At 43.8% G+C, this 14,194-nt stretch overlaps 1 protein-coding gene across 4 annotated transcripts in view; it reads left to right on the forward strand.

The window, feature by feature from the left end:
• ZNF827 (zinc finger protein 827) overlaps nt 1–14,194 on the forward strand; it is a 146,264-nt gene that overhangs the window by 70,535 nt on the left and 61,535 nt on the right. For all 4 annotated transcript variants that reach the window (XM_039876027.1, XM_039876026.1, XM_039876025.1 and 1 more), the window contains 2 exons: nt 8,282–8,521; nt 10,906–10,963. In XM_039876027.1, the coding sequence (XP_039731961.1) occupies nt 8,282–8,521; nt 10,906–10,963 (298 nt within the window). The remainder of the gene's footprint in view (nt 1–8,281; nt 8,522–10,905; nt 10,964–14,194) is intronic.

Genomic DNA, 14,194 nt, shown 5'->3' on the forward strand with positions numbered 1-14,194 from the left:
CTGACTGTCGGCTTCTTTGGAGACTCACAGAGCTAAAGCATTCACCTTGCGTGTGACAGCGAGCGTTCGGGTGCTGTGGCCTGGTTCTCAGTTGAGGGGTGACCTCCTCCTATTTTCTTGTTCTTTACCACCTACTCCAGAGAGGACACAGGAACGGAGAGAGGAAGGGAAATTAAAATGAGTCACTTACTCTACTTAGCTTTGATGTGGTGAAGATAAAAAAAAAAAATTGGACAAGAAAGTTGAAGCACAGCCAAAATACATTGTAAGGATATTCATGTACTTTGTGTCTCCAAGAACCATGGGGTAAAATTAAGAGCCTAGGAGGATCATTTTCCACCATTACATGGCCCCGCCCTCAGTCCAAGGACTCCCACAGGCTTGGTATCAGGGACGGCCCCTATCAAAGGCTAAGGCTCATTTATCATTGGCTATTAGGAGCTTTGATTTTTGGCAAAGTATGTAAAGATTTCTGGGGGTCTAAATGAATCCTATACTTTAACTTTTCTCTACTTCTCATTCTATCTTTTCATTCATTTTCTGCGATCTTCCCCCTGGCCTTTTTTTTTTTTTTTTTTCATTTATGCATTCATTCAACAAATATTTATCGAGTTCCTGTTATTTTCCAAGCCCCATCCTGGGCACTAGGGACACAGAGGTGGACAAGACAGTGCCCTCGGCCTCCGCCGTGTGGAGCCTCCATTCTCTTCCCATCCCGTCTCTCACTCGGCTTAGTGCCGGGTTCTGGTTTCTCTTGTTGTGTGATGCTCTGCTCCCTGCGCCATGCCTACCAGCCCTTCCCAGCCTGCTGGAAACGTTGACCAATGGCGAAAAAGTCGTCATGGCTTCCAGACAGAGATATGTACTCTAGTGACATGATTCAGTAATATTTAGCACCACCTAAGAGAAGCATTTTAAACTTGTCTGCATATAGTAAAGCCCCTTTACCATCTGTTCATGTAAAATGCTTAAAAGTTTAGTATAACTCTCAGTAATTGAAATAGAGCTCTTTTCTCGTTCCTTCCCCTCTTCAGGCATTAAGGACTCTCTCATCTTTCTCCGCCTTCTTCGTGCATAAAGCAGTGGTCAACCCACTGCTTGACAGAGATGGACCTTGCTTTTTGGTAATTTTTTATGTCAGCAGGAATTCTACTGAATCGTTAAGGAATTCAGTTTAAAACCTATGTGTGCACATTCACCCTCCCCTAGCATTCAGGTTCATGGAAGGATATAGAAAGGTCTATTAATCACAACAGATGAGGTGGACAGGGCTTGGATTTATTAAATGGCAAATGATAATGATGTTAAATAGCTTTAAGGTTAGATCAAATACTTTAATTGACCCTATTCCTTTTTTTTTTTTTTCCTTTTCAATGTGAGACAAGAAAAGTATATTCTGGACATCAGATGAAAAATAGGTTAATTTTTTAAAAATGAGATCATTTGGAATGTTACCAAATGGCAGACATACAATTTAAATGCACCTTTTTAGCTAACTTCTAGTGAAATCATCAAATGAAAAGAAAACAAGATGATTGGGAGAGGTTTTACATTAACACTGGGACACTCAGAGTTCAACAGATAATGACTGAGCCACTCCACACATTGCTGGTTGGAGAAGCTGATCTTTCGGAGCCCCCGATATTCTTGATTGTCATATGAACAAAAGTGAAATGGAAAAATAAAGTGACCGGACAAAAGTGAAATGTGACAGACACATTCTGACTTGTGATCATCTTCCACGTGACCTCTCTGAGAGACCTTCCTTGATATCATGTGAGCCTCCTAATGCTAGGCAGCATCTCACCCTGAATTAAGTCCAAAACTTGTGTTGTAACCTTGGGCCCAATGTTGTGGCCAGTCTGAAAACATTAGCAAAAGCCCAGCTCTCGTGGACAAGGACCTGTTTATGACATTGCTTGCTGGTATAGGGGTTGCAAAGACTGATTTAAAAATTAACAGAAGAATAAAGCATCACGTACTTTGCTCTGATGGAAAATGACATGTTTCTTGGACCCCTGAAAGAGAACTTCCAGGTCTCAGTAATTCTTTATTGCCTTTCAAGTTTCAGTTCCATTTTTTAGGGCATACTTGTTCCTTGAAGATTCAGAACAATTAGTGAAATTGAACACCTGGGGCTGCTCATTGTGTGTTTTTAAAAACTTGATTCTAGGTTGACCCCCTGCTTACTTCTGTCTAATTGTGAATTCTAGTGTACCTAGCTAATTCTTCAGACATATGTTAATTCCCCTTTCTAAGTCCCCAGGTAGTACACTGATATAGAGGGGAAACATTAGTTAATTTATGGTTTTGGTGTTGCAATTTAAAAGGTCAATTCTGATCAAATAATTATGAAGTTGTTTTGGGAATGAAAAATATGATGTGGTGTGGGTATGGGCGCGCGCGCGTGGGTATGTGTGTGTGTGTGTGTATGTAAAGAGGGAAGAGGCATACAAAAAATCTAGCCCCATCATGTTAAACAAAATTCTCCTGATGTTTAGATGATCGTAGACTGGTTTTACCATCTGGAAAGATGATTTAATTGAATTAATTGATTAGTTTTTCAATGCATTATTTAATTTTGTGCAGATCTTTGCTTGTCTTCCTTTTAGACATTGGCTTGGTCTCACGGTTTGCTCAGTTAGTCCTGTGCAATTCTGAGAGGGTGTGTGTGTGTGTGTGTGTGTGTGTGTGTGTGTGTGTGTGTACTGGAGGTAATTTTAAGGCTTTTCTATTGGAAAATACTATTTTTTTTAATTGAGCTGGGGGAAAAGTTCTATTTCCTGCCTCACACGATTTAGCACCACTGCTCTCGGCTGCGCCTTTTATGCGGCGATCCAGGGGCCGTACGTTTCATCCATTCCAGACCACCGACCTCTCGTTCTATTGTTCCCAGAAGAGGGGGCTGGAAAATTCTATTCTTGAACGTTCTTGCATATTAAGAGAACTAGAGAAAAATCTACTACACCATTGTTTTCTTTCGTGAAGAGAGTTTCCTCTCTTTTCCCCCAGGAACAGGTGACCAGTATGTCCAGTAGGGAAAGCAGCCTGTGTTGCTGGTCTCTGGGGTGCAGCAACACCCATGAGAAAGCCGCAGCCTCGGATTTCGTTCCCTGGAGCAGGACCGAGGACCCCTGGACTCTGAGCATTGTGCAACCGATCTGAGGGCCAAACCATAAAGAAAAGTTCAATTTCATAGATAACTTCCCATGGAGAAACATAACAGTGCAGTCCTCTGAAGAACATCAAACTTGTCCCAGTTTGCGTGAGCTTCTGCTCTGTGTGATGGCTCCTAGAGAGAGAGGCGGGATTGGGTGAAAACGAGGGAAAGAAGGGCAGCGTTCAGCATCTAAGCATTGGTTCTTAATTCCCTTAACGAGAATGGAGCTACATCATCTCCATTTCACTGGGGACCTAGCTCCCCACATAGGGCTGGGGGATGGATGGCTGCCGGCCCGAGGCAGCTTCGCTCCCATACTGCGTCTCTCTGAGAAGACAAAGTCCGATGCACAGTGTCAGAGGTGGAATAACACGTTTATTTCTGCCTCCATCCTTGCCTCTGCTCGAGTAGATCTGGGGCTTGGTCTCCCCCCGTGCCACCAAGGAAGCCCAGCCCAACTCTTCATTCCATTTTGATTTGGGGAAGGGCAAAGTCAAGTCAGAGAAGGCAAAGGGAGAAGGCAGCGCGCCCTTATCAGATGCCAGCAGAGGTCAGGCCCTGCGATAGGATGTTACTACGTAATCTCATTTCTTGTTCCTGGTCATTGGTTTCACTTCATTTCGCTTCCCATTGGCATGCGCTGTTGTCACTGAGTGTTAAGGAACAAACTCAGCACCTGTAGGAACCAAGTTTCATACCTGGACGGTGTTTTCTTGCCCAACCAGGAACTTTGTATCTTTGAGGATGGCAAGTTGGAGATGAAAGATGTTTAATTTTTCTGATTGACAGGATTATCCCTCTAGAAAGTGAATTGTTTCTACATGTGGCATTGCTTCTAGAGATTCTTTGAAACTTCTTGTTATTCTAAAATACTACTAGTTCAGGATTGTGACAGGGAGCAGTCTAGAGAGAGAGCAGTCACTTATTGTTTATTTCAGTGCCATTGCCAGTGTTTCGGCCTTTCATATTTTGTTTTTTAAGTTCATAGCGTGTATGAATGTCTATGACAGACTGAGGGGTCAGGAAAGGGAGCCTGTGCAGTGCTTCGGTGACTAACGTGCATTAAGCATATCGAATGTGCCAGGCCCTGTGCAAAGTCTTGGGAATGAAGATGAATAAAAATCTAGCTTCCCTCGAGAGCTCCATCTAGAGAAAAAAACGAATCTGTAAATAATAAGTGCAACGCATGTCAGCATTTTGCAAGGTCTGTGTCCTCCAGATGTACGATAGAGCAGAGAGAGTGCCATTCTGGGGAGAAGAGGGATGCCGCTCACAAGAGGGGACATCTAAATAGTTTTGCAATCTGAATCGGGTGTTCCTGGGGTCGTTAGGAAGGGAACCACGAGGCACGTTCAGGCAGCTGGAACAGTCAAGGGGCACGGGGGCGCGTGGAGGCGGGAGGAGGGCCGAGAGACGATGCGGGGAGAGTGGGGCTGGGGATGGATGTGGGACAGAGACTGAGAGAAGGGATCGCTGTGAGGCGCAGGATCCCGAGGGCAGGAATGCAGCGGTGGAGGCGCGAGGCTCACGGTGGGGCCAGTGATGCCTCTCCCTTTTTCTCTGGGTCCCCACTGCACACAGCATGCTGGACCCCTCTCCGCCTCTTCTTCCTTCTCCTCTCTAAGAGGACGTGGTAGCGGTTCCACCCCTTCCCCGAGGTCTATCGCCTTCCCTTGCTGATCTCACCCAGGCCCCTGATTCAGATGACTCCTGATCTGCGTGTCGCTGATGATTCTTTTCTCACTGCCCGCAGCCATCATGACCTCCACTTCCTGCAGGAATCATCGGCACTTAGCTAAAACAGAACTGAAACTTTTCCTCTGTATTTCTCCCCAACCCAACGTTTCTGTTTTCTTACTCCTGTTAATAGCAGCTTTCAAATCTCAAGGCTTAAAAGTCACAGAACTATGTGGCCCCAGATGTCAACAGTGCTAAGGCTGAGAAACCCTACTTAAAAAAGAAGGCTAGAAAACACTTGGCAGTAATGCCCGGAAGAGCAAGGACTATACAAATATTTATCGTATTATGTCTCACTTGCCTATTGAGATGTCATTTTGAAAACTCTTCTCCACGAGTCTGGAGTCTACAAGGCAGATTAAGAATGCTAAAGGATTTTATCAGTGGTCAGAGTTTTGTGCATTTTTGAAAGGTCAAGAGTTGTCATAATAAAGGGCAGAAAGCACTTCATGGAAATCATACTTGAAATTATCCCAAGCAGCTTTTAAAAACAGATTTCATTAAATTCAGTGGTACACATAGCCAGGTGGTTTTTTAATGCAGGGGCAAAGCTGGAGAAAGATGTGTCTGTAAGGGCAGGCGGGGGAGGAGGAGGCAAATAATGGAACTTCTTTCTAGCTTTGCTCTCTATGTTTTGGGGATTTTTTTAACTAAATGAATCTCTTTCTGGTATTCCTTTGTGTTTGTCTTTAAGCTTGGGAAGGACTTGCAGGGTTCAAAGACATCATTATGTACCTGTGACACTGACCCCACTGTTTATTTTCCAAATAAAAGGACTCTGAGGGAACACAAAAAGGGAAACGAGTGTTGTGACTGCACCTATGGGTGATCCAGCTGGAAGTCAGGACAGCTGTCAGGTCAACAAATCCCTACGGGGACAAGGGGCGCAGTCAGCACTCAGGGAAGGGTCAGATGGACTGCAAGGAAAGGCAGAGAAGCTAGGCATGTAACCTACAAAGCTTTGTATTTTTTTGTTAGCATGATTGAATCAATGAACTTGGTTTTTTTTATGAGCTTTGCAGACATTCAGAGGGAAAAACAGCTTGGCAGAAATAGGAGAAGGGGAAGGGATCTAAATTAAATATAACAGTTGCCTGCAGTTTAGTTGCTGACAAAAACAAGTCGTTTTCCCTGAGAAGCATGTGTAACATGTCAAGAAGAAAAAAGAACAATTAGCACACTCCTTACATAAGAGCTTATTGATAGCACCACATTAATTTTAATCATTTAATTAAAAATGCATCTCTATCTTCTTTATTGCAAATCAATAATTATACATGTACTTGACTTTCACCTGTCTCGTACTTAGCAAGGAAAGCATAGTTTTCTCTGACCACCCCGCTGACAGCAGTGAAATTTCCTTTCATATCTCCTGACTGTCCTAAAGATCAGCACCTGCTTTGCATTTTTTCTTATCATTCTATCTATATATCCATCCATCCACCATCACAAGTTACCACAAACGTGGTAGCTTAAAACAACAGAAATGTATTCCCGCATGGCTTTGGGGCCCAGAAGTCTGAAATCTGAAGGCTCTAGGGGAGAATCTTTCCAGTTTCTGGTGGCTCCAGGCAATCCCTGCTTGCGATTGATAACTCCAGTCTCTCTCTCTCTCTCTCTCTCTCTCTCTCTCTCTCTCTTTGTATGTTTGGGCTGTTACAACACCATCGACCAGGCAGCTTATAAACAACAAAAATGTATTCCTCACAGTTCTGGGCGCTAGGAAGCCCAAGATCAGGGAGTCCTAATATTGAGGGTCTGGTGAGGACCCTCTTCCTGTTTCACAGACAATCATCTTTTCGCTGTGTCCTCACATGGAGGAAGTGGCAAGGGAGCTCTCTGGGGTCTTCTTTGTAAGGGCACTAATCCCACTCATGAGGGCTCCACATTCACGTCCTAATCACCTCCCAAAGGCCACGCCTCCAAATACCGTCACACTGGGGATTAGGTTTCAAAATACTAATTTGGGAAGAGAGGGGAACAAACATTCAGTCTATAGCTCTGTGTCTGTCTTCACGTGGCCTTTTCCACTGTGTCTATGTCTTGACCTCTTCTATTATGAGGACACTTGTCATTGGATTTAGGGCCTACTGGATAATCCAGGATGATCTCATCTTGAGATCCTTAACTTAATTACATCTGCAAATACTTTTTTCCAAATAAGGTTACATTCACAGGTTCCTGTGGTTAGAACAAAGGTATATCTTTTGTGGGGGGCCACCATTCAACCCATTACTCTGTTTACCTATCATCTATATCTATCTATCTATCTATCTATCTATCTTCTGTCTATCATCTATCTATCATCTATCATCTATATCTATCTATCTCTACCAAATCCTTTTTGTTTTTTGTTTTCCAGAATGCTGAGCACATAATAAATGCTTATTGATTTGAAAGTGTGGCCTTATTTTAAAGTGACCCAAATTAATGGCGGGGCTAATTGTCCCACCTTATTTCAAAGATGTTCTGTCATTGCTGTAAGGGACACATGGACATAAAGACACTCCAGCCTTGCGAAGTGAATGCATGTTTCAGACTAAGGACCAAACATCTAATAGCCACATTTAAAGCAAGAACAGTCAGTAAATTGAACCGTTATTATAAACTGTAAGATTGCTGTTTTTCTAAGTATTAATCCTTAGGCTGCAATTAACTTCCTAGGTGGTATTGAGGATTACTAGCTCCCAACAAGGTGTAAATGTTTCGGTTGAATCAACCCTATTTATGCTTTATTAATTTTGGTGCCCTAGCAGAGAAAGAAAAATAAAAGATCAGAGCTTTAAAAATAGAGGGAGAAAATCATTATATTAATATGCTTGCTCTGATTCGATTCACCAAAATTACATTATAAAACAAAGACAGCTATTTACCATCTTCTCTGTAAGTTCTAGAAGCAGCACGGCAGAGAAAGGAGTGTGTGGGAGTGGGTGGGAGATCCTGGTCCGGAACCCTGAGTTCTACATCCGGAGACTGAGGCCTGTTCTGCTGCGATTTGTGTGGCCTTGGGCAAGTCGCTTAAACCCTCTTCTCGATTTACTCTTCTTGATTCAAAAGAGAGAATTCAAAATATTTTGAATATTTCAACGATTCCAAAGAAAGTGCTCACTTTGATAAATTGATGTTCCCCTCAACCACACGTTGCGACTTGTTTGTCGGACAACTTTATTAATTTCCTGGGCTTCTGTTTCCTACCTTTTCAGGAAACCAGATGGGTTAAATTAGTAGTTTTTTCCACCTGTGTTCCAGGGTGCTAGGGTGTTCTCGTCTCAACAGCTCCCTGACTCTATCCTCACAGTCCTTCCTCGCTGTGATTAGAAACGGGTTTGATTCAGGATTAAGAAACTCTGGTGTTTTTGTCTGTCTTCACTCACCTGCTTGCAGCGGAAAGCTACAAGGAAACTCAGATGGTGAAGATTAAAGAGGAACCCATGGAGGTTGACATCCAGGACTCACACGTCTCGATGTCACCCAGCCGCGGCGTTGGCTACAGCACTTTAATCGGGCGAGAGAAAACCGAACCCCTACAGAAGATGCCAGAAGGCAGAGTGCCCCCGGAGAGAAACCTGTTTAGTCAGGATATCTCTGTGAAGATGGCTTCCGAGCTTCTGTTTCAACTGTCAGGTGTGTTTTGTGTGGGAAAAAATGTCAATAATTGGGAGTAATTGGAAAGAAAGCCATTCTAATAAAGTAAAAACCCCCACATTATAGGATTTTTTTAGACAGAAATCAATTTTGTTACTCTAACATGCATACTGCCACTCAAACTCACAGTTAATAAAATGTTGCCAAGTAGAATTCCTGCGAAACTTTCTTTAATAAATAGTTACGAATCGTTTGAAATTAGAACTCTGTTCAGTTCTGTGCAAATGATCCTTGTTGACTGGGCTAAACGTCTCACCTCTAATTTTGTTTAGGCAGTTGATCTGATTAATGGCCTTTTTTTTTTTTTCTAATCGCAAAGATAAACTTCAATTTACTTCAACAGTGACTGAATTACCATGAGTCCCATATTAGTGTGGTCTGGAATAATGATTTTACTGTATCTTGCCAAAAAAAAAAATCAAGGAAAAGGAAAGGCAAAAGATGACGTGTGAGGACTCTTTAGTTCTAGGCTAGTAGAACATTGTCTATAAACCAACTGTGTCTGCTTCGAATCCTCAGAATCTAAAAGTCGAGTGATTACCAGCTCAGCCAAGTGTCTTTTTTTTTTTCCAGCTAAAGGTCTTGATAGAGTAGTTGAGGGTCCTAGTCCCTAAATTTGTCCCTTTGTTAACTTTTTCAAGGTGAATACTGTTTGTCCTTAACAGGGTGTCTGAGCATGATCGAGACTGATGATACATACAAATATAAGATTCAGATTTCTATAGAAATACCTGTACCTTGTCCATAGTGAAGCATTGCCCGACATATTGAAGTTCATACATCAGTTAAGTTTGTGACTCAGGTTGGATAAACTCTTTTGTTATGGATTACAAATTTAAAACACCCCTTCAATGCCTCTTTATTATTTGCCTGTTTTCACCCCTAAGAAAAATATCAGGAAAGAGAAAAGAAGCTAGAACCTGTGTGTGTGCCATCATGATGGTTCGCCTTCCCCTTGGTCCACTGGCTCATCCCAGAGCTGTGAAACTATCAGTTGGCGCTGAAAACGGTGGCTCTCAAAGAAGGACTGCGTTTGTGCTGAGCCCTGCCATAGTAGAAATAGTTAATTCCATAAACTTAATAGGACACATAGATCTTTGCAAGCGCCAAACCTTGCAAGATACTTTTTTTTGTTTTTACAGGCTGAAAACATATCTAAAAACAACATAACTTTGAAGATGATTCAGCCATTAAATTTTTCAAAAGTGAGGCTGGTGTGGTTCTTTTCAGAGCGTCTCTGTCTCGTTGCATGATCGCAGTCTACTATCAGCTAAAAACTCTTGTGTCTGAAAGTTCTCGCCCTGGCACTGTCACAACTGCCTGGGTGACCTCAGGCAAGTCATTTAGCCCCGATTTCCTGCCTTCTGAAAGAATACTGCCTGGGAATCTAAATTCGCCCTCATTGTCACTGGTGCGGGGACAGGACGGAATTGTCCCCGCAAACTGGCAGGCAGCAGCCTCAGACTCGTGTTACAGAGTTGGGGACAGATGTTGTAAGTCTGTTGAAATTTTTCCAAAAATCTGTAAGCTTAGGAGTTTTTCACTTGCCCTGCTGTTGAAACCTGAAACCCTGATAGACTTGGCCAGGTTTTCTCTGGATACCTAAAAGAAGCCATTGAGCCGTGGCAGGGCAGAATCCTCCATTTGGACTGCATTGGAGAGGCCAGAGTTCAACTTTTGTGTTCTTGAAAGCTAATTAAATAATTTCTGACAGCTGGTAGATACAGACCTCAAGACAGAGTAAGGGAAGGTTTACCCCTTCTTGTCTAATGATATTTTTTTTTTTGTCCCTTGTGACATTTATCAGAATAAGCGCTCGATGACTGTGGCACCCAAAGGTCTTATGGCTGTTTTTATACCCTCTCTCACAAAGGGGCTTGACAATACAGAATGCTTAAAGGTTGTCATCAAAGTCAGAAGTGCAGCAGTTGCAACAACTGCAGTTTTCATGCTGAATCAGAGGAAAGCAGAAATTTTCAGCTGGGGAAAGCTCCAGTAGAAATGACTACCTTCGTGCACATACCTGTGTGTGTGTGCGCACGCGCTCGTGCGTGCATTTGTGCGCCCGTGTGTGTGTGTGTGTGTGTGTGTGTGTGTGTGTACTTACTCAGGCCTGATTATATACTTGAAATTTGTTAGTAACTGTTTCTCTGTCGCTGGGAAACTGTTTTTGTGGATACTGTCTACATGCTTTTGATGATGGTCTGTACCAAGAAGACAGGGAGAGTTTGGATGTTTAAAAAAGAAACCAAAAGAAAACCACAAGAGAGAAAGAATGTTGAGGGTGTTTGCACTTAAGCTTTAAGGATACAAGTTGAGTGTGAAAGACCTAAAAGTATGTGTTTTGTTCTTTCTCCTTACAGAAAAAGTGAGCAAAGAGCACAATCACACAAAAGAAAACACCATCCGGACGTCCACCAGGTAGGCACGTATGCGGGATCCCCTCAGGTAACCCTTTGTCTTGTGAGGCCCATATCACATGTTGAACATTGTTCCTCAAATTATTTTCTCCCACTGGGTTCAAAGGAGTCATGCTGTTTTGTATGAGAGCTTTGGTTGCTGGTAACAATACAGAATGTGGGGACACCGAGGGGGAGGACTATTAATATTTATTAAACATCTAAAAGGTGTCACTTTGCCGGGCAGTTGTCTATATGTCTATATGTTCTTGTTTTTTATTCCTTACGATGATTTTTCTGGAGTAGTAGTATCGTCTTTGCAGAAGTTTCTGGACTTGAGAGTTTAAGTGGGTGACACAGCTGTGACTGGGAGCTGGGTCTGTGTCTCCGGATGGCCTCACGCAGTTGGGAGTCCAGGGTGCTTCTTGCAGCTGTGCTCCTAAGGAGCTTTGCAGCTGTGGGCTGATCATTCATCGCCAAGGATATCCCAACTTCTCATCTCACAGAATTGCTAGGAGGGCAAAAATATAAAAACCGAAAGAAATATAATGCCTTAAAAAATTGTAGGAAAACCGACATCGCTAACAACTGTGGGTAAAGAAGCTTTCCATGGGCCAGCGGCAATCTGAGGTCAGCCAGGGCACCCACAAGTCCTCCAGGTGAAAGCCGGGGGACCAGCCAGTGCTTGCTGTCATCCCGAGGCCGTGCTGTGGGAGGCGGGTGCCAACGAGCGCAGACCCCACCCCTGCGGGTGAAGGAGCTCTGAGAGGTGTGGCCTCCCCCTTCGAAGCTTTCTGTCGGAGGACTTTTCTTTGCTGAGCACACTTAGATTCTCCCTGATGGGAGTGTCGATCAGTTTTGTGCTTTTAATTCTTGAACGACGTTTTTCCCTTGGATGTGGTGTGAATTGACCTCAGAGCATCATCAGGCACGTGGACAGTGCTCAGTCTGACCTTAACCTGAGTTGTGTTTTCTTTTTAATGCCGTGAATTGGAATTGAAGACTATTGCATATCAAACAGTAATTAAAACAGGGCCAGCTTGCCTCACACAGTGTTTCTGTAGCGTTAGAGAAAGGAGCCCCCTCTAATAGAACAGGAGCGTGGTCGTAGCCTTGTCTCCATGGATAAGTACACAGATGGAAAACGACTCTCACGATCTGGTCTGTGCGTTGTATTGGGAAATGGGCCTGGCAGGTGGAAAGGCTATTTTCTCTTCTAAGTGGGATGGCCAACTAGGAGACGTAGGCTACTGTAGTCTCCAGCTACCTCGTACACGTAATCTCAAGGCTGCTTAATGTATGTGCTTGGGTCTATGAGTTAAACACATGACATTGGCCAGACTGGTAGCCGTAGAAAGGTGGCAGACTAAAAATAATAAGTGTTCGTTTTAATTTGCTTCCTCAGGCCTCTCGCAATGGCCCAGGTCAGGTTCTCTAGTAGCAGAGCCCGAAGCGGGGGTCCTTGTGGAGGGGCCTCACTGAGGAGTGTCGTTAGGGGGACCTGCAGGGAAGTGAGGGTGCGGGAGAAGGAAGGGGGAGTTGCTGAGCAACGTGTGGTGTTAGCTGGATTCTAGCTTCAGCTCCGTCCCACAGAGAACACTGCAGCGTGAACTGCACCACAGCGTCAATCCTGCCTTGAGGCAAGGGGAGGCATCTCTTGTAGCCCCTTACTATTCACTAACTCCAGCAGGGCCTGTGTAGCCTCCCAGGTGAGGGAGCCCGCACAGCGAGGGCGGTTTTCACTCACGTCAGCAGCCAACACTCCCAACAAGCCGGGAACGTAGGCTTGTGCAGTAAGGGGATCTGGGCGGGACCCCAGCAGCATCTCCCTTGGAGTTTTTCTGCTGGCTCTTTAAGATGACATGATAATATTTATGTAACGGAAAGGTATGCGGGGCGAGACCATGTTGTTTTTTGCTTTTCAGGTGTTCTCTAGGAAGAGGTAAGAGGTTTGAACTAGCTTCAAACAAGTGAAATGCTCCTCATGGCCTGAATTGCTTTGGCTGGAGCTGGAACATAATTATAGGATAGAAGAGATTTTTTTTTTTTTTTTTTTGCCATTTAGCAAAAATGAAGCAATCTTTAAATTCTCCTCTTTCTGGAGATTATGAATAAGAAATCAGATCTTTTGCCCAAAGCAAAGGAGAGGTGCTCTTGCAAACCCCCTACCCCCACCCCTACTCCCACCGTACCCCATGATATAGTGTTCAGAAATAAGTATTACAGAATTCTTGGTTTATTGTTCTCCTACAAAATCCTTGGTGTGTTTTTATTTTTCCTTCGAGTAGGCAACTTGCTCAATTAGCTTCTTCTCAAATGGATCTCTTTTTTACCTTCTCACCTCATTACTTCAGGTGTAATAGAATGAAGCTGCTTTGTGCCAAGAAATCCTCTTTAACCTGAGTTAACTGATAGCAGAGACAGAAAAAAATGCCAGCTCCCTCTCTTCTCTGTGGGTCCTGGATTAGAAGGAACTCTTAATTTGTATGTACAAGGTCAGCTCCTAGGTTATGTTTTCGGGTATGATTTGTGATGTTTTCCAAAAAAAAATTTCATCATCTGCAGATGTCTATCTCTCCAGATTCATAAATACTTAGTGGGATGTTTGGTTAGTTATCAGATTTCTCGCATTTGATTTCCTAGCAGCAGCTGACTGTCCAGAACAATGGCTCATGATTGGAATCTTCTATGTTTGGGAGTCGCTAGGTACATTTAAGATAGTTTAATTGTGAAGGGCAGCCCTGAGATGCTGGCCTCAGCGAAGTATTCAGATCAAGCTCTTCCGAGTGCCGATGGGTGCGTGGGCTCCTCCACTCAGTGACACCCCCTGCTCATGGGGTCTGACCTCCAGGGGCACGAGGGGAGAGGAGAGACGTGCAGCACTGAAGAAAGAAGCTGATTCTCTTCCTGTCCTTTATAAACCCGCAACTTCCCCCACAGTTGTTTATCGTTATTGATCTTGACTCTCGTTCCAACCACAAGAACTAAGGACAAGTGTAGTAACGCAGGATGAAATATTTGGTAGCCTGGCATTTCGACATGTGCTTATCAGTGGGACGTAGGGGTGCCAACTTCCCTGCCCGGGCACCAAGAGAACGTGGAGCCTGTGGGTGTGTGTACGGTTAACTCTCTGTCCCACACAGGTGATGATCGCCCCCCGCCCCATCAAACCCTCCCTGGTCACGGCTGTCCATTGCCCATTCTGCTGTTTGTTAATGCCTCTATCATAAAGTAGGGAGATAGGGAGAGAGAA

The sequence above is a fragment of the Pteropus medius genome, unplaced genomic scaffold (genome assembly GCF_902729225.1).
Source record: "Pteropus medius unplaced genomic scaffold, Ma_sr-lr_union100, whole genome shotgun sequence".
Lineage (NCBI taxonomy): Eukaryota > Metazoa > Chordata > Mammalia > Chiroptera > Pteropodidae > Pteropus > Pteropus medius.